Genomic DNA, 25,977 nt, shown 5'->3' on the forward strand with positions numbered 1-25,977 from the left:
AAAATCTGTTATTGAAATGACATGAATTTTGTTATTACCGTCTGCCCGGGATAAGTTAACCATCTGACTCAGGGTTCCAGTTTCGGGATCCAGCGCCAAACTTGACGCAAATGTTCGTCCTTTTAAAACAAACCCCTAGAACCAACGTTTACACGGTTGATTTAGGTTTCCTCCGGTGCCAAGTGCCTGCAAGCAACGGGTATCTCCAATTAAAAAAACACGGCGAAGGACTCGAAAGACAAAAAAAAAATCATTTCCATCATCCGGCTCGGGAGCGAAGGAGAGGATAGTGATTTGTTGGACGATGTTCCATTTAAATTTGGACGAGAAGGCCGGCAGGTAGAAGCTAGAATCGAACGGTAGCATCATCACCACATGAGAATCTCCGATCACCGAGGGAAACAGGTCCCAGGGATCAAAATATTTAAAGGCTCACGGAATGACTCATCGACTCTTGGCGGGAGATGGACCGTGAAAAATTAGGGGTTTAGGACCTGTGTCTGGAGGTTGTATTATTTATCACATTTTGGAAGCTTGATGAGTTGAAATATAACGGCCAATAAACAAAACGAGCTGTAAATGGCTTAGTTCAAAGTTATTTTGTTACGCAAAATGGTATAAAATTTCCTTTCAGGATAAAATATTTGATTTGATTCCTTCCAGAGCATTTCTTCAAAAAGCAGTTTCTGGTTTACAAAACAAATAACTGTGGAATCAAGCAATCAACAATTAAACTGATATCACGAATGAATTGATAAAAGTTGAAAACGAGAGCAGGCAATGCAAAAAAATAACAAACATGTTTTTTTTGTTGATATTTTTGTGTATTGTCCTGAAGTTTGGTTGAATTTGATTGCTAGAATCTCGAGTTATAATTACAAATGTTTACCGTCAGCTGGAGCGAATCGGGACACATGGGGCGACTGTCCCTATTCAGACTGTAGTCACGATTCACCCCAGTTGACGGTACGGTAGTCGAGCTCGTACTTGTGTCAAACGCGTTCTGACCTGAAATCCCTTTAGCCAGTTGTCGCACTTACATCAATTTTCAGGGTATGTCAAGACAGCCCGACAAGATTGAAACTTCTTTTATATGAGAAGTGACAAAAATTCACGGAGTTTTTTCGGTTTTTACTGAATATCTCAGGATTGAAATCAAATTTTGGGGATCTGTGAAGGTCAAAAGGTGAGGCATTGAGAGCTGCACAAAATGGCGTTCTTAACTCAATTTGGCTTAAAATGCACCCCCCTCCCCTTTGTATACAATTTCGTGATTCGTGAAGATTTATAGATACCGTGTATTCAAACACTCCATAAGACTTATAACTGGCACTTTGGAAACACTTGTAAATGCATTCAAGTTTAGAACTTATTTTCGAAAATGTTGCTAATTACAATTTATTATGAAATGCAGTAAATGATTCTATTCTATGTCGATGATCGGTTTGGTGTCTTCGGCAAAGTTGAAGGTTATTGATGAAAACCATTTAAAAAAAGATGGAACACGGAAAAAATTACGTTTTTTATGACTTTTTTTACAAAGAAATATTTTCCATACTTTGATTTTTTTTAAAGGTATTCGATATGGTTTAGGAGAAAAAAACCCGCATCTTTTGAGCCATAGAAAAGTATGGACAAAGTTATCAATGTAAAATCAAATTTTGAAATGAAAAAATTCTTAACATTTTTTTATAAAGTGAAGAAAAAGAAACTAAAAGTTAAATTTTAATTGTAGAATTTTGAAATTAAAAAAAATGTTCATGATTGTTCATTTCTGAAAATATTTTTTTCGAAAGGTTGAGCGAATTTTCAACAAAATTGCCTAAGAGACGTTAAAGTTCGGACCTCTGGTTGCGGAAAACACCTTTTTAAAAGAAAAAAGAACAGTTTTGTGAAATTTTCTGATATTAAAAAAACACTTTTTTGAGATACATAAATTTTTTTTAGCTGAAAACCTCTAAAAAGCATGACAACAAAAACAATTTTATTTCACTTATTTGACTGCTTCACTATTTGATGCCGGTTTACTCTTTTGTACTAAGTTTGCTGGGATTCATATCTAGATAGAACAAAAGAGCACACGGGCATCGTATTGTTAATTTTTTGGTTTAGTATGTCCTTTTTCAGTTATTTTAGCACTATGTTAACTTAATTTATAAAATGCGAATTGCCGAATCGTTAATTCAGCTGATGAAATTTTACTAACTTTTTCAAAATAGATTTTTTTTTAGACTCGACCTTTTAGACCAAACATAGAGAAAACTTTCATCTGTCAATATTTATTGGAAATCTAAAGATGAGTCGTCAGTTTTTGGTATCGTCTTCGTTTTTGACGATTTAAATTTTTAGTAGTTTTGAAAATTCTGTTATGTTGCTTAAAAAATACAAAATATTGTTTTACAACCGCACAATCTCGTTCATCTTAGTGCAACATTATACAGGAAGGACCCCAAAAAGGCGGTTTCTTCTTCTAGCTCTTTCCCATCACTTCAACATTGTCGTGCATTCCTTGATTTTGAATCTTTTCTTACTGAAGACGACGACGACCAACCCTCTGGCACCACTGTAAATGGCTGGAACGTTTGACAGTCACCAAAACCTCGAAGAGCCCACGTAGTAGTATAAGTGAAGAGCCCACGTTGTTTATCGTGGGCTCTTCACTAATACTACTGCATGGGCTCGACCCGCACAGGGAATTGCCGTTCAAGAGCTAAACGACATGCGGCACCTAGTGTTGAGTAGCAGAACAGAGCGAAGAATGTCGATTGAAATTTCCGCCCTTTGAGGTTATGTATGCGAATTCTGTTTTGTTAAATTCCAGCGTTGAGAACAACTTTTGAGCAAAAATTCGAGCTGATACTTTGTTAACTTTTGATGCTCTATCATTTTAAACAATATTATTTTTTCAAAATTATTTTTTTTTTCAATTTTTTTTATTGCGTTAATTTATAGAGGGCAAAGAGTTAACAATCGTACTACTTGAATTTTTTCTCAAAAGTTGTTCTATGAGCTGTAAATTCAATTTTAAGTTTGCATTCCTATGTAACCGAACAGCGAAAATTTGAATCGTCATTCTTCGATGCTTTGCGCCATCTGTCGGAATTTTTGAGCTTTTGATCGCGAATCGAAGGAATCGCGTGCTTGTGTAGAATCCGACCTTTTGTGGAATCACAAGAAGTTCATCGCGAAGTGGTTCGTACAAAATTGAACTTCGAGCTTGCAAAACCGTCTTTATCGCAACTTCATCCATAGTCTCTGGCGGATAGGGTCGTTATTTTTTTATGGAAATCATTTCAACATTATGGAATTACGCCTTTTTTACCACGCGGTTTGTTTATTTTCAAATTTTGACAGCAAATGCGTTCTTCATCTTCTTTGTTGTCTTCATGTTCGCGTCGAACATTTAGGTTTCATAAACATGGCCGTCGTGACAGTGGGCTGACGACGACGGAACCTCGGTGTGCGCCTTTGCTGCCCCCGAAAAGACCTCAAAGGTAGCGTCATGTATTTTTTATCTCTTTCTCTTCCACTCTCCATCCACCGTATTCATCATCTTCTTTCTCTTCTTCTTCTTTGGCCATCATTCCTTCGTCTTGGTTTTTTTTTCCTTTTGCCCCCAAGCTCCGAAAGTTTTTCGGTCACACCAAAAATTCTCAGGTGTTCGTCCGGCGTTCGAAACTTGTTGCCTTTTTTTCAACGCTCATTTTTCTACTTGCTTTTATTTTTTGTTTTTATGCCTGTTTTTGTTGTTGTTATGTTTGTGATCGCTCCTTCCTCGGGGATCGTTTGCGCTGCATCTCGGTTTCATCTTCGCCCAAAAACGGCGGCCAAGCCTCGCGGTCGGAGGTTTTTTTTCTCGTTCTGGCCATATTCGGTTATTTATTATAATTGTTGGTATGGTTGGTTATTTAACAATGCTGATCGGGCATCGGAGATTAATGTAACAATGATTGCATCTCGGCGATCTTTTAGTACTTGTAGTGTACGTGAACTCCATTCTGATGGGATTTAATCATGGCGAATGGAAACGGGCATTCAGGGAACGTTATCTTGGGTTAAGATTTGGCCAAAGATTTGGATAAAAAATTGCATTTCTCTTCTGGAAATATTACACTACTGAACAAAAATGATAGCTTGAATTCGAAATATATTTAGCTTGTATTCAGGTTTTTTTGGCTCATAAAAATAAAAAAAAATGTGGTATAAAATTATAAATCATACTAATTAAACGCGCAAGAAGTGAATATACTAAACTTGAATTAACTATTCCATAAACTTCCCCGCAATCACGTGCCAAATGGCATGGCGAATGCCACTACATATTTTTCAACGAAATTACCGCCAACCGTGGGGTCCTGAAATTGCCGTTCAACACCCCGGATATCTGTCCACACTTGGTCCACCGCCGTCGTGCCTACCAAACTCGAGCACCAGTGGGCAAGCAAATCGTATTTTATTAAATTAAAACTAATCAATTTGTTCCACACTTGACCCGTCGAAAACGCGTTCAGTTTTCGAAAGGGCTCAAGACACCTCTCGCGGTCGGTGGCCACTCCTGAGTTTCAACACTTTTTTTTCGTGGTGTTGTTATTTTCTCACTTTAGGACCCTAACCAAACAGAGTCCACCCGGCCTCGGCGAGCGTTGATTTTGTGGTGCACGTGTGATGCAATAACTCAACAAATATAAAAAAATAAGGCTGAGCTCGATCCTGGTGGTCCCCCGCGTCGTCGGTCAGGTCATCTCGGAGTGAACCCGCGGCACCGGTGAAGTCATTAAATCTCAAACCGCTCAACGGACCCCAGCATCAGATCTTTGGAACGGTGTTGTTGATCGTGTTACAAATAAACGTGATAAAAGCGACTGAAAAACGTCTTTTCTTGCGCGCGATGTCTCAAAAAGCGTCAGTCGACCACACTTTGGGGGCCTTTGGGGGCCCACCTCTCTGGGAATTGGGGAATGACGCGGAGGTGGTCGTGATTTTTGTTATATTTATTCGGTTAGCTCGATTGGATACAGCCTTTTTTGTGGAGCTGTCCAGCACGTTTCTCAGACATGAGAAGAAAAAAATCTCGATCGACGTGTACGTGATGAATAAAATGGAACCGTAATGAAATTGGACACACTGCGCACAACAGCCGCACCGGTGGTGGTCCACTTCCAGACCTCCCTGGCCAGAAGACCTATTCAAGTCGACGATCCTGCCCACCGACAATACCCGCTACGAACGTCAATCATAACCTAACAACTGCAACGCCTTCAATATCTCTAATTTCCGTTCACTTTATAATACCTTCCCGCCATTTTATGGCCCCATTTACCCCAGCATCCCCTTCTAAAGGAAGAAATCAACTTCATCGCACTGGGTGGCAATCGCGGATTCTCGGACATCTTTCAGTCGCAATTATTGTTATTATCATTTATGTTTATATAACTTGTGTGCATGTGCATCCTGGCGGTGGACTAACCACACCTGGGTGGTCATACCGGGCAGGCCAGCATAAAATGTTTGATTATAATCAGATTATATGACCGGGGCTCGTTTGTTGTCCGTTTATTGGCCACACTCTCAGCCTGTTTGTATCTTCCTTAATAGAGGTCCCGAGGGTGATTTTTTAAGAATCTTGCGTGCAGGTTTGTTGAAAATGTATTCATTAAAAAGTCAAACTGCAATTTTGATTTCTCTGACTAGTAGTTGCATTTAACATGTATGTTTTATAATATCGTATGTGTATGAGACCAATAAAAAAAAGATTAAACATAGCCATAACCGCAAAGTTGTCCAATCTTCGCGTTTTTTTGCAACGGCCTTTATTGAATAAAAACATGACTCCGGTTCCAGTTCACTCGTCTCACTTCGTCTTACCTTAATTTCCCCTATTTTTGAAATTTTAGTTTTAGTAAGAGCAATATCAATTTTATTTAAATTTTTGTTTGACCCAGCACCAAATTTTCCTAAAAATCAGGGAGAAAACAATTATTTTTAAATTAATAATTTAATTAAAGGTTTTATTTATACTAGCGATTTCCAACTATTTCAAATAGATTGTATTATATTTGTGTTTTTATTCTTATTCGAATGGCACAATTTTATGCTTTTACAGATGTTGCATTTTGGGCTCATAGATTGGAAAAGAAGTGAAATTTGAAATATGGGTCATTTCACCTCACAACACACAAAAGTACAAATTCGAACTCAATATTTGCAATTTGCTTTAATAATAACTGTCGAGTTTTGCTCTATAATTTTATGTTTCCGAGATATTGCCATTTGAAAAAGAGGTGGGTCATTCTCCGCCAACTCACACAGCAGTTGCCCCGACCCCTCTTCGATTTTCGTGAAACTTTGATTTAAGGGGTAATTTTGGTCCCTTATCACGAATCCGAGGTTCATTTTTCGATATCTCGTGACGGTAGGGCAGTACGACCCCTTTCATTTTTCTGGTTTTTTACTAAGACACGTTTTTCAGTGATTTGTAGCTCGCAACAGTGAAGAGATAGTCAAAGGGATTTTTTTGTAAAATTAGACGCTCGATTTGATGGCTGCCATTTCCCGTTACTCAACTGCCAAAAATCGTGAGACATGTCATTTTATGGGAAATTTAATGTACTTTTCGAATCTGAAATAACCCAGAAGGGTATTTTTTTCGCTTAGAACAAAATTTTCATTTTAAAATTACGTGTTTTTTTCTAACTTTGCAGGGTTACATTTTAGAGTGTAACAATGTTCTACAAAGTTGTAGAACAGACAAAAACAAAAATTTTGATATATAGACATAAGGGGTTTGCATGTATTCTTCACGAGTTATCAGAATTTTACAAAAAAGTTTTTTGGAAAAGGTATGATTTTGACCATTTTTGACCGGCTTTTGGATTTTTAACCCCTAAAACTCAATCGTGTGCGTTTGAAAGTATTTTTTTCGGATATTGCATAAGAATGACCTCTTGGACGATTGTTGTGATTCGTGCATTGCGAGAATCAGATTTTTTTTGAAAAATCCCCTCATACAAGCAGTGCACAAGCTTTCAAAAGCACACGATTGAGTTTTAGGGGTTAAAAATTCGAAAAACTGGTCAAAAATGGTCAAAATCATAACTCTTTCAAAAAACTTTTTTGTTAAATTCTGATAACTCGTGAAGAATACATGCAAACCCCTTATGTCTATATATCAAATTTTTTGTTTTTGTCTGTTCTACACTCTAAAATGTAACCCTGCGAAGTTAGAAAAAACACGTAATTTTAAAATGAAAAATTTTGTTCTAAATGAAAAAATGACCCTTCTGGGTTATTTCAGATTCGAAAAGTACATTAAATTTCCCATAAAACGACATGTCTCAAGATTTTTGACAGTTAAGTAACGGGAAATGGCAGCGATTTCAAAACTATTTTTTAACTTTTTTTGATGAACTCTTTGACACCAAATTTCTATCTCTTCACGGTTGCGAGCTACAAATCACTGAAAAACGTGTCTTAGTAGAAAACCAGAAAAATGAAAGGGATCGTACCGCCCCACCGTCACGAGATATCGAAAAATGGACCTCGGATTCGTGAGCAGGGACCTAAATTACTCATAAGAGCAAAGTTTCACAAAAATCGAAGAGGGGTCGGGGCAACTTTTTCCGATTTCGTGTAAGTTGGTGGAGAATTACCCAGGATTTAAAAAAAAAAAATGATAATAGCAAAATTTTGAGGTGGTGACAAAATAGAAGGGGAGTTCCAATCAGGATTCCTACATCTATTGATAGTTTCAATTGCTTCACCAAAAAATATATTTAGCAACTATTGGAACTGTACGTATGAAAAGTAAGCTTGGAATTCAAATTTGATTTTTTAATAACTTTTGCCACCCTCCCCTTCCCAAGAAAAAAAAAAAGAGATTTCATTATAAATAATAGGTAAATATTAAAAAAAATGTTAAATAACATTTTTCTTCCTTATTTCTCTTTCTTTAAGTCGGCATAGACTTGAACGAATATTTGCAACCTTCCACTCATACATATTCGCATTCGCATGGATATGGTGATCTTAGCGGGTTGCAGACTGCTTTTCGTCATGTATATGTGATGATTGTCCAGCTCAGGTTGCTTGGAAATTGATTAGAGGACAGGCAACCTAATTTTGTATTTCACAACAAGTTCTGTTTTCATAGGTAATTTTCAATCGAGAAAAACATTGAAAAATAAATTAAATTATCCCGTAAATGTATGGAGGTCCAATGTGCTTTATTTTAATTTTTGAGATGTTTCTATGAAAATTCATTCATTGCCTTTTAGTGCACGTGGGACAAACACTCATTTCCAAGTGGAAAAAAATATATTTAATGACACAATATTTTGATGAAAGTAAAAAAATGCCAATCATTTTAAAGCCAATTAAACCAAACAATGATTGATTGCATCCTGCGAACAACGAGGCCAACTAACTGTTTTTTTTCGACATTCTGGGCAGCTTTCATAAAAATAAAGCACCATCGGTAGAACGATATTGGGACCTGTTTTTAGTTTCCCATTTCAGTACAACGTGTCGCTGCCCTTAATTTTGCATTCAAAGAACGGTTCCGCCACGGGCAACGAGAGCGCGACATCATTTCACGATGACAAGTCATGACAAATTGCGATGACCTACATCAAAAAATTTCATGAAATGGGACCCCAAGGGGCTGAAATTAAAGCTGGCAGATTTTTTTTGTTGCTTTTTTGCCGACCTGATGAGCACCCTAAAGCCGCGTCTTGAACCGTCTTAAGACCAACCGGATGGCCACCGAGGTTCGGCTTCCCGTCGATCGGATTAATAATTTATTGATATGATTTCGATAATCAGCTCGCGCCATAATGACCACCGAAATAACCCTTTTACGATGGGGGTTGGCAAACCCAAATTAGCTCCGTGGCCTGGCGGAAGTTGAACCGGTTCCATTCCGACACCGCTGGTAATTTACTCGAGGATGTGGGATTTGTTTTTGCTGTGTGGAAAACATTCATCTTAAGGTCGGCTGATGGTCTTTGTCTCAGGGTAAAACAACAGGAAAAAAGAAGAGACGCTATCCAAATAAGTTCTGAATCATCGTCACGTCTTGTCCGCCAGAGCCCGGAGGAAACGGCTTGGCCAACCAAAAGTCAAGTCGTTAAAATTGACCTTAAAATTAATGATGGAATTTCTCCTCTTTCTCCACACCGGCATCATATTCCAGCGTCTCAGCGTGAAGAACAAAGAAAAAGAACGAGTTTGGACTGACCACTTGGACTTCTTGAGACCTCGGTGACTTGGCAGCATCCACGCCGGACGTTGGTTGTTCAGGTTGGAGATTTTTTATCTTTCAACTGTAGCGAATACTGGGGCACCTAGAAATATGTGCTTTCAGCATAAACTCCATTCAAACCCACGTGACCCCAACTCCCCCTAGCTAAGTCTCCAGCAAAGAGAGGAAGCTTCACGGTCATCATTTATGGGATCGGTGGAGATCGCGCGGGCACCAAAGTCACTGTTTTAAGGGGGTGATGCGATCCAGGAAGACGGAGCTTAACTCGGTGCCTTTTTGGGGGCCTCTGAGAGCTTTTGCGCGCGCGCACCCCGTGAGGGTTAATGATAGCTGCCGTCGTGCTTCTTCGGATTTAATTTGAATATTTTTGGAGTCATCCCAAGATCTGATCTGAACACTCTGGCAGGAAGAGAAGCTTGAAGAAATAATAAATTTCACCCGACCGGCGACCGCAAAGCCATCATCAGAAAAGAGATGAAAAATGGACCGCTGGAAAAGGGTCTTCTTGGCGGGAGAGGAATTAATGTAGATGTCAAGGCCCGCAGCCCCCCATTAAGTGCGTGTGCGTCGTTCTCCCACGGAGAGTTATTGTGGCAATCTAAGGCCGACGTGGTTTTTAAAATATTCCAAAATTACCACGGGGTCTGGATTGAAGATGAAGATGTCCTGGCGCGGATGATGAATCGAAGATAAATTACCGGTTGCCGGTAAAGGATTGTTGACGCTGACACCAGATTGATGGGATCATTTGGAGCTTCGTAATTGGTTTGAAACTCAAGAGTGGTTCCAATTAAAATTACATTAGCTTTAAACAGTCTTTTTAATTTAATTTAATTGTTGAATATATTGAAAAAATTACCAAGCGCACTTTTTTCAATAAATTAAAACAGCCTTTTTCATATTTATACTGTATTTTTTATGTTTAGCCCAAATATTAAAAATAGTATAAATGATTCATAAATTTAATCTGAGAACTCTTAGTTTATGATAGGGATGTTAGATCTTCAAACATATACGATCTTTAATACTCGGCCATGATTGAAAACTTCATTAACCTTCTACAACCTAACCTCGCCTCTAGACGGGCTTCGATCTAAAAAATCGCCAAAAATATATTTTTCAACTAATTTTTGATCTTTGAAAAGCATTGGAAAGAAGAACAGTTTCTCTTCAAATATTAGCAAAATTTAGGGTTGGAAGTTTAATTTGTTTTATGGGACTTTGCAAATGTTTTGAAAAATGTCATAAGTGAACTTTGGCTGTGTTTTTTAACTAACATTTACTAAATTTTCAGTAAAAAGAAGTTTGCAGTAATTTTTGTAGAGTCGCATACTATGCCTCTACGCATTTTTACAATTAAAATGATCATCAAAAAACAAGCAAAAAAGTGACTGTTGAAATGTGATAAATTAGAAAGGCAAAATGAAATTAAATTAAGTGGTAGGCCAAAAACTACCCAAAACAAACATAAACTAAAATTAAAACAACAAAAACATAAAACAATGGAAGTATAGTTTTTCTTAGAACACAAGTTGCTCAAAATGACTTAATAAACACGGGAAAAATAAAAAAAATCTAAAAAAAATTGGGCTGTAGAGGGTCAAAAATATATTTTTTCAGTTCAAGTCACTTCAAAATTAATTTTGATTTTTTTAACATGACAAATGGGTTTTGAGATATGTATTTGAAAAATTTGCCTTCATATTTGAAACCTATTATTATCTATCTATTAAATCTATAACTAGATCTTCAAATCTAATTTGAATAACATTAAAAGAATAAAAAAATATTTAGGGCCCGTCGCTATTCGCATGACATTATTTCATGGGCCGAATCAGGCCCGCGGGTCGTAGTCGTAGTAGGCACCCCTGTTCTGAACATCTAAACAAATAAATCTTAACAACCATTCAATCCAAGGGAATGATGGAAAGAGAGAAATCACAAATCCGTATAAATAATTTCAAGATTTTTCAGGTGTAAACCGAAAACGCGATAAAAAATTAAAGTGGAAGAATAAGGCTTTTAACTGCTTATTTAATTGTGTGTGTACAGGACGCCGCACTGTTTAATCATTTTCTTTTTTACTTTTTGCTCTTTGGTCTGACAGTCTTGGTCTGACAGATTTGGTCTGACAGCTTTATCATGGATTTTGTTCTAATCTAGGCGAGGGATAGGACACAGCACCTTCCTGATTCAATCACCACGCGTCTCCATGACTGTTTTAGATTACTTTTGTAGTAGTTTTTATTTCTGAAGATTTAAGCTTATTTTTTGTACAACAAGCTAATTTCACAGAATTTCAAGCAAAAGCAATTGCGCAAATAAAAGCTTGATTAGTTATTCACCTCATTGCGTGATTTCTTCTGGGAGCCAATTTCCGCGATTGGCAAATTCCCAACAAAAAGAGCGACTCATTCTGGCAAACCCTACTTCTTGAACCGACCACAGCAGCAGCGACCACAAAAGGTCAAACCGTAATGGCCACTCAGCGTTGCCGTTGGTCGAAACCACTACCTTCTTCACAGCACCGAGCAGACCGTGATTTTCCAGGAGGGCGCCCCCGCGCAAACTCAAGGTGTACGGCAAAAGGGCACCACCAACGGGCGTCGTATCAAACCGGGGCGATCATTACCGTCATCATCATCGGAGGAACTTCAACCACGACCGACTCTGACCGGCCGACCACAATCATTAACCCTTGCGCGAGTTCGATGCGGTAATAAAGTGAGACGAGACATTGTTCCTGGACGGTGGGAGTTTGAACGTGGTCAAAATGAGTGTAGTCGGCGTGGACGTTTTAACGGTTCGCGACCACTGTCCGCGTGATCATGCTGCTCTTCCCCCATGGCCATAACGAGCGTACACAACCACAGCAACGCCGTCCGGATAGCCGGCACAAAACGGGCGAAGAACGCACATAAAAATAAAGCATTTCAATTCGCTCCCGCGCCGGTTCCAACCCTGGCCACAACCCTTTCCTTATATGGGGGAAGTGTATACGCGCTGGTCACCGCCGCCGCCGAGCAGCGAACAGAATAAATAACGAGAGTCATGGCCCCGGAGAGCAACTTAAAGAAGCCAAACCCGACGAACCCAAGTTGGGTTTTGGCGTGCAGGTGTCCTACAGACTCGATGGCGCCGGACTGCATTCCGCACAAGTTGAGTGCTTTTGTGCTGGCTGTGATATTCTTCGCGCGTCTCTTCGCTTTTGTGGCCGATCTTCAGCCGGGATGCTGTTGGAGAGGAACCGGTTCCCGCGGGCGATGAAATCAAACCCCGAGAGTTGGGGCCTTTGTTTCGGACTTCTACTTGGAATAAAAATGCACTCTAATTAAGATCCACTTCTGCTTTTATCACATCGCACTGTACACGGTTACACCTGAGGTTTCAAACTTCTACCAAATCGTCCGGCTTGTGGAGATGACCCATGAACAGGATCTGTTTGCTGGTCTTCTTGACTATTACAAAGAGGTAGGAACGCGCCACAACGTACTGGTAAATTGAACTCCGTTTGTTAAAGCTCCGAACTACGGAAGCACCACCGGCATCCGCTGTCTTCTCGTGCAAACGTATACCAGCTCGATGCATTACACTGTCCAGAGATGAATCAACGTCTTCGAAAACCCGCAGATCACGGTTCTTGAACAGCACATCAAGGCCAATTCCTTGGAGGAACTCTGTTGCGTTGAATTCGGACTCTATTGAGAACAGAGGAACCGTGATTTCAGCTCGTTTCAAAGAGAAATGCGCCTGGATTGCGTCGAAATGTCCAGGCTCCAAAGCTTTCATGATCGCTTCCAGCGAGGCATCCCTATCCGGAAGCATAATCCACATAACAGCATCGCTGGACTTGATAAACGGTAACTCCAACACCTCAATCTCCAGTTCCGGAATCCTCGAGAACCGAAAGTCTCCTCGTTTGAACATGGTCATTGTACTATACAGCTTCTCAATCAATCCACTCCAAAAGTCCCTCGGATTGGTGTCCTTCGGATCGAACGAACTCGCAAACGGAGGTCTAAAGCTAGCAGCACAAACCTGAACCAGCTGTAGATGCTTCGGAACATCGTCGATCTTCACAATCCCGCCAACAGCTCGGTTCGTGTTGAAATTCACAAAATGATTCACTCGACGCACCACCCCTTCCCGTTGAATGAAATCAAAGTAGGCGATCGTGGTATCCAGATCTTCCTTCATCACATCCCGCATGTGTACATCAACCTCCCTGAACCCGTTCACGATAATCCGATTCTTCATCCGGAACCCATCACCGCCACCCCCAAGAGTGTAGTGTAGCTCCTTCTGATTCGTCAAAAATTCCGTAAAGTTCGTCGGCAGGCCAAACACCTCCCGCAGCTTGTCTCGCACAGCATCCGTCGCGATCGAGTACAGCATCACGACGCTGTTTCGCAAAACAAACGGCGCCACCACAATGTTCCGGTCGGGGTCAAAGGCGGCCTTGAAACGTGTAGAGATAGTCAACAATCGTTCCGAATTCAACCGGCAAACCATGGCCTACCTTGTACACGGCCAAACTAAAGCTGGTATCACCGTACGGAAACCGCAATTGACTCCCGCAGCAGGCCACGATGCTGCATGCTGCCGTCACCCATCCAAGGAGCCGCATCCTCGCCTACTAGGATTAGAGAGCCAACAGAAACGCACTTGCACCGACCCGATCGCACACTGAACTGTAACTGAAGCGGCGACGCGGATGGTCAGCTGTGTGTGTGTGTGTGTGCGTCAAAGGTGATAACGGCTTGATAGTGCGGCGAACTAATCAAAAACAACAACATGTGGTCGTAAAACAAATCACCCCGACTGCGACGACGACGCTGGGGTTCCGCGGCCAATCCCCATGTGACGGGGCGTCAATTGGTTCTGGGGCGGTTAAAAATAGTCCAGCGCGGGAGAGTGATCATCGCTGGATTAGTGCAGCAGTCCGCGGAGCTTCTGGACGGATTGTGGAGCGCTGCTGGAGAGACTGATAAAAATAGCAGCTGCGCGCGCGGTGAGAGCGATTGAATTTCAGGTCAGTGCCGCGATAATGACCAAAATGATGATGGTTGATGACGGTCAGCTAGGGGAGACCGTGGATGAGAGTTCACCATGCGTCTCCGTCGATTATTTTTTGCCTAGAGGAGACGCATGGTGTCTGACGCGACAAAGTAAAAATGTTTTTGGAAGATCATTTTTTGTCAGGCCAGGCCTACTGCGTTACATCAACCACAGAGGCGATTTCAGTGTATGGATCACATTTCACAAAACCAACAAGGGAGGAAGGAGGCGTGGACATTCTGTACCAAAACTTATAGTCCAATTTTACCAATGTTATGCTAATTCAGTCAATTTGAACCTTCTTTTCGGCATCCAACCTCCAGATCAGCTTCCAGCACGAAATAACCGTCATTTCATGCATGGTTTCAAACCGAACCTAAACGGCGGCCAACCGTCACGATTCTCCAAAATGCAAACCAAGACAAAGAAAACTGTCTGTCTTTTGCTGGATGCTGGGGATGGATGTGCCCTTTCCAGAGACCCCATCACGTCTCCACCGTTGACCACGACGTTTGATTTATCGCAAAATTTGCCCTGATTCCGCGAGAACGCCTTTCATTACGGGTCCGTAACTTGAAGAGACAGTTTGCCCTGCGGGGTCCAGCGGCAAAAACGCTGTAAGCCGCTTATTTCGTGATCTTTTTTTTTTGCGCGGAAGATTCCCAAACCACGGACCCGTGAGGCGTTATACTCCTCCTTTACCTACTAATTTGTCTTCCGCCGTATCACACACAGCTTCCAAACGAAGAATTTGGTAGAAGGAAGGGGCGACGGAGATATGGAGTTGGGGCAGCAACAAAAAATCTCAAGATGTTTATCGATAATGACTGTCAATATTGCCGAGGTACTCAGGTCGATCTTTTCCATCGCGGCGAACACGTGTTCCCTTTTCGGCGATATTTTTCCCGTCCGCGGGGTCTAAGACTAGGTGATTTAGCACAAAGGGGGTTAACTGGAGGTACTCCCCTTTTTGAATAGGCCGTTAGGGTGATTAACCAAGGTCTTGAACAATTGTAACAGATTTGATATTTGTTACTGAATTTTGGTGAATCTTAAAAATTAAGTAGCGACAGCTACTTTTACAACTCTCAACGAAAGGTATTTTACCTTGAAGAAATTAAAATCTAAACCACCCTATTCTACACAAGCTGTGTGGGCGCCAAAACACAGGAGAGTCCCCCCCTCCTTTCTGAAAATGTCCTCTCGGGGGCATTTTCCGTACACCGTAGAGAAGTTTATATATCTGGAAAGCATCGAGATCACGACCTGCAAATGTGCTTCCCACGTCCCCGCAAGAGAAATAACCGTGCGGATCAAACGGGCCATGAAGAGAACCGGAGGCTGCCGGATTTGGTCCACGAGAGAGTTTGGCGAGTGTGGCGTCAAAACGGCGTAATCGCTTTATCACTTGCAGCAAATCGTGACTTGGACTTTGGGACCGAATGGCGGCCAGACTTATCCAGCAGGACTGGGGTGTGTCGAACGGCAATTTGGAGTCGTCGTTCCACCGGAATGGAATGTTCTGTCGGTGGTAATAAAAATAAGCAATATTCTTTGGTGAACCGTGGAATGAGGAACGTGGAACTTGAAATTAGATGTTTGAGTTTGATGGATATGCTGATCGACGGGTAGAAGGAATGTTTATTATGGATTTTTGAATCTTTCGGTACACAATAAATCTATAGTAATACAACACATTTACGATACTTCATGTTACGTCATTGTTGAATCAATATTAACATATAATAGAAAGATAGTGTTAATACAAACATTTGATCAGATGCATGTAATTTCTCAACTAGACAGAGCTAGATCGTATAAAGCACCATCTCACAAATGAGCTACAATTAGAATAGTTTCAAGATGCTTCGTTGGTTGTTACTTCTAGTTGTTTTCTACACTCCAGGAATAGTTTCGAACTCCTCAAAGCAACTACCTAAGAATTACCAAGCGGAGTTTGCTTGGAAGTTTTACAAGCAGGTATGTTTTTAGACACTTTTACATTCCTTAGATCAATATTCGTCATTTTCGCTACAGATTAGTCAATCGTTCGAAACCAATATCGTTAGCTCACCATACCACATCAGGGAAGCATTCGCGTGTCTTTCAAACGTCTCGTTGCCTTCAAATACATTGAGCAAAGAGTTCCAGAAGGCAATTCTGCTCCCCAGGACTAACCTAATTCACACCAGATACGACCTGCAACGGGAGCGCTTTCAGTGTCGGGATGAGCTGAGAGTTGCCACGTTGGCCGCTGGATTGGGCACAAAGCACGTGCTAGACGGCAAGTTCAGATCGACCATGGACCATTGCAGGATGTTTCAAACGAGGGTTGCAACTGATCATGCGATAAAGATGACGCAAAAGTTGAACGAAGTGTTTTGGAATGCGTCTAATAATGAGATGAGAATGTTCTTGAGCCCCACGGATATCGACGTTGATTGGGATTTCCTCATTATGAACTCTGTTGTATTGAGTGCTCAGTGGAAGTACCAGTTTAAGCCAAGTGATACAACAGTGTGCCCTTTTTACGCTAGCAAATCCAAACAAATTTACACAGAGTTTATGCAAGTTGAAGGATACTTCCGGTACGGATATTTTTCGCAATGGAATTTGGCAGCTGTTGAAGTACCATTCCAGGATGGTAGTCCCTATTCATGTCTGCTGATGCATTCTATCGACGGATCTCTCTCTAATATGATGAAGAATTACGATCATAATAGGTTTCGAGAGATTTATCAAAAGTTGAACGAAGGTAAAACGACCATTATTATGCCGAAAAGTATTATAAGAGTGTCACTTAAGAGTAGCAACATACTCAAAAGCTTGGGATTGAAGACTCCTTTTACGGAGAAAATTTGGAAGGTATTCAATTCACCAAACGGGGTTTCTCTTGGAGAATTTATGCAAAAAGTGACGATTCAGTTTGAAAGTGGAGTTGGACAAATAGGTAATTATCCCCCTTAACATTAATTGATTTGTAATGTTTTTTTTTATTAATGCTTTTTCAGTTAAAAACATTCCTGGTCGAGATCTTGGCAATCAGTTTATCGCCCACGAACCTTTTGTCTTCACCGTTTTTGATCGGCAGGAGCTCACGCCGATCATCGTGGGGCATTTGATTGAGCCAACAAAAACAGAAAAGCCCAAATCGAATCATTTGATGTGCCAAAATCCACCAAGGTGGACGTTTAAGGGATAATTCTGCTCGATTTGGTAGCCCTAGTAAAGTTATCTTTGAAAATAAAGTATGAAGTGGGTTATTGTAGAAATTTTGTGACTTGTAAAAAGAATAAAAGTAAAGAAAAGATGTTATATGAATCGACGATAACAATCATGCGTTTTTTTATTCCTTATGCAAGTATTTATATGTGCTAATTTTGGTACAAATCGGTTAAGGTTTAGGAGTCGCTGAAGTTTGTGTAGAAAATTTGTCCAAGTGTGAGATTCCTGATGAAAAGGTAGGCAAGTTTGCATGATGATTCAACCGGTCTGTTGCCATGGAGAAGCAGGGTGTTTTAGAGACTTTGCTTCTTTTGCACCTTTTTGTATTAGAACTAGATTGTTATATTCAGCTGGTCGTAAACGACAATCATGTACTAATAACAAAAATGAAACGATATAAAGCTATGCACAGAACTGCACCTGCCATTTCACAAAATGTTGCTCTTCCAAGCGTTATTTCTGTTCGCTGCCTTTGCATCTTCAACGACTCAGCAAGATCTGTTCACCACAGATTTTGTCTGGGATGTCGTCAAGGTAAGTTTGCTGTACTTATAATTGATCCTGCAGCAAACCTCCACCATTTTTTCGCAGACCAGCTTCAACGAGCGCCAGAACATGGTCCTCTCGCCGTTCGTGATTCGCGCCGGAATGACGATGATGGCTAGTTCGGTCAACAGTCACTTTACGATGCAAAAGCTGAGCCAAAAGCTTCGGCTGCAGGGTGTCAGCATGGCGGCGGTGCTGGAGCAGTTCCGGCGCCGGCTGCAGCTGCTGGCCATGGACCGGGATGTGCGAATCGGCACCAAGGTGTATGTGTACGGTACGAGCGACCTTAATCCGAACTTTGCCGCTGGAGTGCGCTACTTTAACGCGGGTGTTGAGAAACGTGCCCAGTTGGAAGTTGCTCAGTTGGTTAGGGAGGCCAACGATTGGGCGAACCGGACGACCTCGGGAATGGTCACTAGGGTGGTAAAGTCTAGTGATATTCGAGACAACACCCGATTGGTTCTGCTGAATGCGATCACGTTCCGTAGCGAGTGGCAACATCGATTTGAGCTGAAAAACACCAGGAAGGAGTTGTTTTACTCTACCGGGACAGGCCAGCCGTTCATGACCGATATGATGAACCTTCGGAGCATTGAACTCCCCTATGGATACTATGAACCGCTGAACGCTCTCTCGATAGAACTGCCGTTCAAAACCGGTAGCGATTACTCCTTGGTGGTGATCATCCCGGTTGATAAAAGTGGCAATTTGACTCAGCTAGTACAAAACCTGGATCACGAAACTTTCAAAAAAATACAAAACAGTAGAATCAAACAATCGGTACACGTTAAACTTCCCCGGATCAAGCTCACCGCCGAGGTGAATGTGAACGACGTTTTCCGGAAGTTGCACCTGACGGCACCGTTCGAGTGGTCCGTGTTTCAGGTGTTCAAGGACGAGAAGCTGGCCCTGGATAAGGCCATGCAAAGCGTTTCGGTGGAAATTGACGAGAGAGGGGCTCGAGCTGCGGCGGTTTCCAGTGAGTCGGCTAAATTTTTTTTATCGATTCATGTAATAATTTGATTTTTTTTTTCTAGGTATGTCATTCACCAGCAGAAGTGCTACTCCGACGTTCTATGCTGATCATCCCTTCCTGTATGCGATTGTGAAAAAATCTCAACAGTATCCGTTATTTGTAGGAATATTTGCATTCCCAATAAATAAGAGCCTGTAAAATAAACGTTTTAAGTAGTCTTTTTTGTAAACTTCAAGTAGGTAAGCAAATATGAATAACATTAATTAGCATACGAATTCTCCCTCAAGTTATTGTTACGTAATAAATCATAAACATAAAATAACTAATAAAAACAATAAATTTTTCCAGTAATTTAATTCTTCCTCAGAACAAACATCAATGTTATCTGTTGTTCACGAAATTGACCCGCGCGATGCTGCAAAATTTGGAAAAACCCAATCTCAAAATTTCCCACCTTCTGAAACATAAGGTACATCGTTTTTATTTCTTTCCTTGGAGGAGCTCATGTTTTTCCATCTCGCTGGGGATTTTTTTTATTATACGAGCTGGACTCAGGCAACGAACAACCTTATCGCTATAAAACCACAAGCCGAGCTATCATCTACAACTCAGTGTTGAAACAACCGTTAGTGCGCTACTACTAGTCAGGATGAAAGTCTCAGTGCGATCAAACAGGGTGTTGGCTTGCGTAGTGCTATTTGCTTGCGCAGCAACTCACATTCAAGGATATGCTATCGAAGGACAAGGTGAGAAGTTTTGTTGAAATTTACAAAGAAGCCATCAACTTACGAGTTTTCTCCCGTAGATTTTGCAACTCGATCGACCAAGTTTACTCTGGATTTCTTCCGGAAATCATTCAACGCCAATGAAAATACAGTAATGTCCCCGATATCCGTCCAGTCAACGCTGGCCCTGCTGTACCACGTGGCCAGTGAAAATGCCGCCACCGATATGCAACGCATCCTCGAATTACCACCGACAGCCGACCAACTTATCCCGGATCTTCGCCGATTCCTCGGTCGTACCAATAACAATGTTCTCAAAATGGTATCCAAAGTGTACCACAGCCAGGAAGAGCTCAATCCGGAGTTTCTACCAGTGCTGCAGGAGGCCCTCGATGTGCAAGTGGAATCGACTGACTTTACCCAAAAACAGCAGGTTGCTGATTCTGTGAACCAGTGGGTTGATCACTCTACCAACGGAATGATTACCGATCTGATAAATCCCGACGATATCCGCGATGACGAGCAAGTGATTTTGTTGAACGCGATCACTTTGAACGCTCGGTGGGAAATTCCGTTCATGACCGTGCCCTGGAAGAGGACATTCCATTTTGTGAACGGAGATCGCGAGATCGACATGATGACCGAAATGGACGATTACGCGTACGCTGAGGTGGATAACCTAAAGGTGCTGGAGATACCCTACGAAGAGCATACGGACCTTTCGATGGTGATGATTATGCCGACCAAGGGATCGCTGGAAGATTTAATGAAGCGATTCAACATGAAACTCTACAAGAAGCTGAACAGTGCAATGCGCGTTACAAAGGGAAACATTGAGATTCCCAAATTTACGATAAACTCCAAAATTCCGGCGAAGGACATCCTGGAAAAGATGGGACTGGGATCTGCCTTCGGTGTGGATGCTTTCGACGTGTTTGTGAAAAAGGGAGCCCAGCTTTCCGAGCTGAGGCAACGTGCAGTTATCAATGTTTTCGAAGGAGGCACCACGGCTGCTGCCGTCACGGAAGGACGCATCGTATTGCTGTCCGGACCATCGTACGAGTTCATCGCTGATAGACCGTTTGTGTACCTCATTCGAAGGCAATCAACCGAGGAGATATTCTTTATTGGACATTTCTCGCATCATGAATAGATTTCATAATTAGGTTAATAATTTATTATTTATTCAATAAAACTTAAGTAAGCTGCCATGTGACTCAATGCTTTCGTGTATATTCCAACTAATGGACATCCCTATCTCAGGAAATCCCAAGTCCTCTCGTTGAAATGGTCACAAAACCCGAAAAAGAGAGAGAATCAGCTTTGCGCAGACGCTCACTTTACTCAATTCTCACTCGCGTGTGGCGCCGTACAGTCATTGTGGTTTTGTTTTGAATACTCGTTTTTACTAAAGAATCGCAGTGATTCGGAAAACAGTAGTTTAGTGCCATGCTGTCGCAAATACTATCAACGTGCGTCCTAATCCATTCAGCAGCGCATGCCGATGACGGTGAGAGTGTTTAGCATTAATTGGCGGTAAAAAGATTAGCCTGCTTAGTAAACAGCGCCATTTCTCACCCCACCCAGATGATTCCGATTCGCCGGTCACGTTGGTGAGAGCTTGCAACAGGTTCAGTGTGAGATACTTCAAGGTGAGTCATTTGCGGTTGGGGATGTCAACGATGCCTAGCAGGAATTGTCAAGCTGGAGTCAAGTACTGGAAAGTGATTTTTTTTTTCTAGACTCAATATGGTAATAATTATCATTTAATCATATTTAAATTTCCGCTTGTATTATATCCTTCTTAATTTGCTGGATGTGTAAATTTCAATGCTGTAATTTCGGAAGGTTGAATATTAACTGGCAGCCTGATATTTGAAAAACTAGTGATTTTGCTTTTTTTGCTCGATAATAAATGTTTAGAATTTTGGAAATATTTTCCTGGAAGAGAGTGCGCGATTTCCGTTAAAAATATATGAATTCTCTAAAAAAAAAACGATTTTCTAACAATCGAATGCCACAACAAACAAACTGAGAACACAGAAGTCGGACACAGTTGAGTTGGACAAACGATTCGACAAGTTCTATTACGATCGGAAATGGTTCACATTTTGAGTGGTCGATTTGGCATCGAAACCGTTTGATGTAAAATGGCTGTTGCGGCCAGAGGCAACGTTATTTGGGCGAGGTGGACGGTTTCGATTGAGCGAACTGTAACACTCACCGGAGATTCTTAGACCACTTTTCGGACAAGTCAAACACGTCAAAGTTAACCTTTCTCTTCAAAACTTTCTCTATTTCCGATCACTATTTACAACGTCGATCTTCACGCTTCGCGTTCCTCTTTGCGACTTGCCTTTGCACGCCGTTTCGCTGCTGTCTTCTTCTCGCACGTTCGGTCGTTTGCGCGCGAACTCGTCGTCGCGCCGTTGTTTTCGGCTGTCAAAGTTGGCAGCACCGTTTCTGTCAACGCTGCAGGGGTGGGGTGGCACACACTGGGCAAAGTAGCACAACTTTGGGGCAACATTTCGGTTTGGGCCGAACAATGGCTTCTTTGGTCAATGAAAAGTGCTCTGGAATGTTTTAGTCAGTTAAAAATATCTGATTTCGTGAAGAATTGCTTATTTTGATTTAACTGGCTCTAATTCACTGGAATGAATATGTTGTTATTGCTTTCCCTCATAGATAAGACAATCTGAAAATTTAATATCAATGGCATTCATTTCGTTTTTAAAACAAACGCTTTCCAAGGAAAACATCTTTCCATGAACTTGAACAGCAAAAATGGTAGTTGGTAACTTCGTTAGATTGTGAAAATCATTTATTGCAAAGGTATTTAGCGATGTGTGAAACTAACTTGTTTCACCGTTTTTTGGCTAGCTGTTTAATGCACGTGGAACATTTCTGCGATCATGGGCAGCATAGAATAGAACAAAAAAAAAAAGAAAAAACAGAAGTTCCTTTCAACAGAATAAAAATTAGTTTTCGAATAAAGGATTTTTCTAGTGAAAAGTTTTTTTAATATTTTTTTTATTTAGTTTTTAAGCTCATTTGAAGTGAGAAAAGTGTCCAATGAAGATGATTTCTTTGGTAGACATCCTTCGGATCAGATACATGAATGGTCGATCAGCTATGAAATCGTACAAAGGGCCACTCCTCAGGTCGATTCCACCAACTGTAAGAAAATTGTATTAAAATGCTGTACAAGTAGAAACCATTCTTAAATATATTTACCAGTAATCGCAGCCGCCTTGGTGCCACTTTCCGAAACTTCAATAACTGCATTTTGTCGTAACTCTGTTAGTTGGGCAGGGTGTTCTGCAAACACTCCGAAGGCACCTTCCTCGAAGGCCGATTCAAGCCCCATCGATTGCAAAACATCTTTTGCTTTAATTTTGGAACTGGTCTTGAATTTTGGAATTTCAATTTCCCCCTTCTCAACATCCATTACGCTGTCCATTTTTGTGTACAGTTCCATGTTAAATCTTTTCACCAAATCCTCCAATGATCCCGTTGTTGGCAAAATCAGTACCATGGACAAGTCGGTATGGTCTTCGTACGGCAACTCCAGCGCCTTCAACCCATCGAACTCACCGTACGAAAAATATCCATCCATGAACATCATACCAACGATGTGGTCACCATTCGTGAAATGGAAGACTTTTTCAATGGTAAATGGCCAGAAAGGCTCTTTCCACTTGGCATCCAGCACGATGGCGTTCAACAGTATGACGTGCTCACTGTCTCTTATGTCGATGGGACTGATGATCTCGTTGATCAATCCTTTAGTAGAACGTGCGGCCCACTGATTCACGGAATCGGCTACTTCCTGTTTGTGGGTGAAATTCGCAGGTTCTACGTCGACACCGAGCGATTTTTGCAGCACTGGGAGGAAATCGGGATGCAACGAGAGTTGGCTGTGGTAGATCTTGGACGCCATTCGAAGGTCGTCGCTGTTGGTGCGATTGAGCAGATTTTGGAGGTTCAAACGTAGCTGCTCCGGATTAGCGGGCAGTCCCAGGATTCGTTGCATTTCCGTAGCGGTTTTCTCGTTTGCCACGTGATACAGCAGGGATAGCGTTGATTGGATGGAAAGCGGTGACAGAATTGCATTCTCGTTTGTATTGAAAACATTCCGGTAAAAATCTATAGCGAACTTTGTGGATTGTTCAGTGAAATCTGGAGTAAATGAAAAATAAATTAGTGATTTACCAAACATAATGCTATTATCACTAGTTACCATATCTTTCGATTGCCAATCCAAAAACTTGAGGCATCAAAAGTGATGCAACCAAGAAAATTCTACCGATCGATTGCTCCAAGTTAACCATCCTGATTAGAAGTTCTTCTGAATACTACGGTAGTGATATTCTCACGAATGGGATTATATACCTTTCGAGATTAGCTATATTAGCTATTCATGGGTTTTTTTTGCAAGTAAGTCTCACTGGATTTCCCTTTAGTGCATTGAACACCTAGCAAGGGGTAAACTTGATTCAATTTCCTCGTTTCTCGTTGATATTGCTTGAATTGAAAGTAGACTGATAAGAAATCTCTTCTGCTTAGAAATAGAATAATATTTTTGCAATTCCGTTTTCTAAATAAATACTTTTCCCATAATTCTAACGTAACGAAATTACTCATGTTTGACACCGTTTTGGATTTCAAGTTGACCAAATATACGGACGCCGAACTAGGGCGGGGAATCAAAAAAATCTTTTTAAAGAGTGATATGAAGTGCCAAAAAATACAATATTAAATACAAAACTTGTTTTTTTCAGTACCCGTCGTATTAACCCACGATTTGTGTATGTTCCGTGGTACCAAAAATAATCATTTTGCAACTTGTTGCACAACTACTATTATTCTTTTTTTAAACAAAACTTTGTTTGCAGAACTGCTTCAATCCAACCGAAAACATCCTCTGTTCTCCAGTTGTGGTCCGACTCGGCCTAGCCATGTTTTACCAGGTATCCGGAACGCCCATCGAAGAGGATCTCCGCACCGTACTGCACCTACCCAGTGATAAATCAACCTCAAACACCCAACAGGTCCAACTACACGATGACCTAACCAGCTCCGGAGCCCTCAAAATTCACACCATGATCTGCACGTCCGAGACTCGACCCTTGGACGCTTGCTTCCAGGATCTGCTCGCAAACCACGCACCTCCGGTGGTCCTCGAGCCGGTTGACTTTACCGACGACGTTTCGACGGCTCGGGCCGTCAACGGGTGGATCCAGTCGAAGCGCTGTGAAATCGATGATCTTGTCACGGAAGGGGACGTTTGGTCGCTGGAGACGCTTTCCGTTATGATGTTCAACGCGGTTTCGTTGATGACCAAGTGGAGGTTGGGATTTGATCCGCGTTTGACTGAGCTGAAGGAGTTTAAGTTTTTGAACAAGGTGCAAAGAGTTTCGATGATGCAGGGAATTTTTAAAGCTAGGTATTGTTACGACCATCAGATGAGGTGCAAGGTCGTGGAGCTGCCGTTTGAGCAAAGTTCAAATTATAACTTGCTGATAATCTTACCAGATGATGATCAATGCCTTGCCGATGTGGTAGATGCGATCCCTGAAGACTACCTGACCACTATGAATGATTCTCTTACTGAGAAATGCGTGGATATTCAGATTCCCATGATCACCGTGGCCATGAAGACATCGGTGAAGGATGTGCTGAGCAAGCTGGACTGCGCCGGAATATTTGAGCTGAAGGATTTGAAGGTATTTGCCGACGGAAAGGATCAACTCGATAGGTTCTACCAGCATTGCTGGTTTCGCATGGACGAAAATGGAGCCCAAACAAACGCACCACTTGCGGAATCACCCCAAGTTTCGTTCACAGCGGATCGTCCATTTTTGTACGTAGTTCGGAAAGCTAACGACAGTGCGGTAATTATGATCGGCGATTATTCTATCTACGTGGATCCAGACGAGCAGTTCTAATGCTTTGTCTATTTTTTTTTTTCAATAAAGCAATAGTTGGACAAAGTCACCCATTCTACTGTTCAGTTTACTTTCATCCGAACAATCAACCGATGGCATTGAAATGAGGACTGATGAAGTTATTCAACAACTCAACTACTTCGTAATCGGCTTTATCAGTTAATAGAAGCGCACACACATACAACTAGCATTGCATTCACGGCCAGGATTCAGTGCCGTTCGTCACGTTTAGCTACAGTT

At 41.4% G+C, this 25,977-nt stretch overlaps 5 protein-coding genes across 6 annotated transcripts; 3 read left to right on the forward strand and 2 right to left on the reverse strand.

The window, feature by feature from the left end:
- Positions 1-12,590: 12,590 nt before the first annotated feature.
- LOC120421767 (serine protease inhibitor 42Dd-like) lies at positions 12,591-14,025 on the reverse strand. Its single transcript, XM_039585038.2, has 2 exons — positions 13,779-14,025; positions 12,591-13,717 (listed from the first exon to the last, which is right to left on the reverse strand). The coding sequence occupies exons 1-2, from the start codon at positions 13,884-13,886 to the stop codon at positions 12,647-12,649; spliced, it is 1,179 nt and encodes a 392-aa protein (XP_039440972.1). The 5' UTR covers positions 13,887-14,025; the 3' UTR covers positions 12,591-12,646.
- Positions 14,026-14,167: 142 nt separating this feature from the next.
- LOC120421736 (antitrypsin-like) lies at positions 14,168-25,772 on the forward strand. 2 transcript variants are annotated; one of them, XM_039584997.2, is made up of 3 exons: positions 21,067-21,299; positions 21,377-21,441; positions 24,685-25,772. In XM_039584997.2, exons 1-3 carry the CDS (start codon positions 21,239-21,241, stop codon positions 25,735-25,737), a joined length of 1,179 nt encoding a protein of 392 aa, XP_039440931.1. In that variant the 5' UTR covers positions 21,067-21,238; the 3' UTR covers positions 25,738-25,772. The 2 variants fall into 2 exon arrangements, with proteins under 2 accessions (XP_052565564.1, XP_039440931.1); XM_052709604.1 differs by lacking the exons at positions 21,067-21,299; positions 21,377-21,441 and adding an exon at positions 14,168-14,291.
- Positions 16,144-17,638, forward strand: LOC120421735 (serpin B5). Its single transcript, XM_039584996.2, has 3 exons — positions 16,144-16,297; positions 16,355-17,267; positions 17,329-17,638. Exons 1-3 carry the CDS (start codon positions 16,181-16,183, stop codon positions 17,517-17,519), a joined length of 1,221 nt encoding a protein of 406 aa, XP_039440930.1. The 5' UTR covers positions 16,144-16,180; the 3' UTR covers positions 17,520-17,638.
- LOC120421737 (uncharacterized) lies at positions 17,918-21,005 on the forward strand. The gene is made up of 5 exons (XM_039584998.2): positions 17,918-18,076; positions 18,134-19,067; positions 19,126-19,223; positions 19,654-19,810; positions 19,870-21,005. The coding sequence occupies exons 1-5, from the start codon at positions 17,978-17,980 to the stop codon at positions 20,940-20,942; spliced, it is 2,361 nt and encodes a 786-aa protein (XP_039440932.2). The 5' UTR covers positions 17,918-17,977; the 3' UTR covers positions 20,943-21,005.
- On the reverse strand, positions 22,736-24,428 carry LOC120421738 (leukocyte elastase inhibitor-like). The gene is made up of 3 exons (XM_039584999.2): positions 24,030-24,428; positions 23,024-23,968; positions 22,736-22,964 (listed from the first exon to the last, which is right to left on the reverse strand). The coding sequence occupies exons 1-3, from the start codon at positions 24,118-24,120 to the stop codon at positions 22,837-22,839; spliced, it is 1,164 nt and encodes a 387-aa protein (XP_039440933.1). The 5' UTR covers positions 24,121-24,428; the 3' UTR covers positions 22,736-22,836.
- Positions 25,773-25,977: the final 205 nt, after the last annotated feature.

Source organism: Culex pipiens, chromosome 3, assembly GCF_016801865.2.
Source record: "Culex pipiens pallens isolate TS chromosome 3, TS_CPP_V2, whole genome shotgun sequence".
NCBI lineage: Eukaryota > Metazoa > Arthropoda > Insecta > Diptera > Culicidae > Culex > Culex pipiens.

What these genes read in the sequence shown, in the direction of transcription:
- LOC120421736 (XM_039584997.2), top strand. Translation starts at nt 21,239, where the DNA reads ATGCTGTCGCAAATACTATCAACGTGCGTCCTAATCCATTCAGCAGCG. An exon ending in AGCAGCGCATGCCGATGACG is followed by an intron (nt 21,300 to 21,376) that starts GTGAGAGTGTTT and finishes CACCCCACCCAG; the next exon opens with ATGATTCCGATTCGCCGGTC. An exon ending in TCAGTGTGAGATACTTCAAG is followed by an intron (nt 21,442 to 24,684) that starts GTGAGTCATTTG and finishes CTTTGTTTGCAG; the next exon opens with AACTGCTTCAATCCAACCGA.
- LOC120421738 (XM_039584999.2), bottom strand. Translation starts at nt 24,120, where the DNA reads ATGGTTAACTTGGAGCAATCGATCGGTAGAATTTTCTTGGTTGCATCA. An exon ending in ATTGGCAATCGAAAGATATG is followed by an intron (nt 23,969 to 24,029) that starts GTAACTAGTGAT and finishes CATTTACTCCAG; the next exon opens with ATTTCACTGAACAATCCACA. An exon ending in CAAGGCGGCTGCGATTACTG is followed by an intron (nt 22,965 to 23,023) that starts GTAAATATATTT and finishes ATTTTCTTACAG; the next exon opens with TTGGTGGAATCGACCTGAGG.
- LOC120421767 (XM_039585038.2), bottom strand. Translation starts at nt 13,886, where the DNA reads ATGCGGCTCCTTGGATGGGTGACGGCAGCATGCAGCATCGTGGCCTGC. An exon ending in TTAGTTTGGCCGTGTACAAG is followed by an intron (nt 13,718 to 13,778) that starts GTAGGCCATGGT and finishes ACACGTTTCAAG; the next exon opens with GCCGCCTTTGACCCCGACCG.
- LOC120421737 (XM_039584998.2), top strand. Translation starts at nt 17,978, where the DNA reads ATGTTGCTCTTCCAAGCGTTATTTCTGTTCGCTGCCTTTGCATCTTCA. An exon ending in TTGTCTGGGATGTCGTCAAG is followed by an intron (nt 18,077 to 18,133) that starts GTAAGTTTGCTG and finishes ATTTTTTCGCAG; the next exon opens with ACCAGCTTCAACGAGCGCCA. An exon ending in CTCAACAGTATCCGTTATTT is followed by an intron (nt 19,224 to 19,653) that starts GTAGGAATATTT and finishes TAAAACCACAAG; the next exon opens with CCGAGCTATCATCTACAACT.
- LOC120421735 (XM_039584996.2), top strand. Translation starts at nt 16,181, where the DNA reads ATGCTTCGTTGGTTGTTACTTCTAGTTGTTTTCTACACTCCAGGAATA. An exon ending in CTTGGAAGTTTTACAAGCAG is followed by an intron (nt 16,298 to 16,354) that starts GTATGTTTTTAG and finishes TTTTCGCTACAG; the next exon opens with ATTAGTCAATCGTTCGAAAC. An exon ending in AAGTGGAGTTGGACAAATAG is followed by an intron (nt 17,268 to 17,328) that starts GTAATTATCCCC and finishes ATGCTTTTTCAG; the next exon opens with TTAAAAACATTCCTGGTCGA.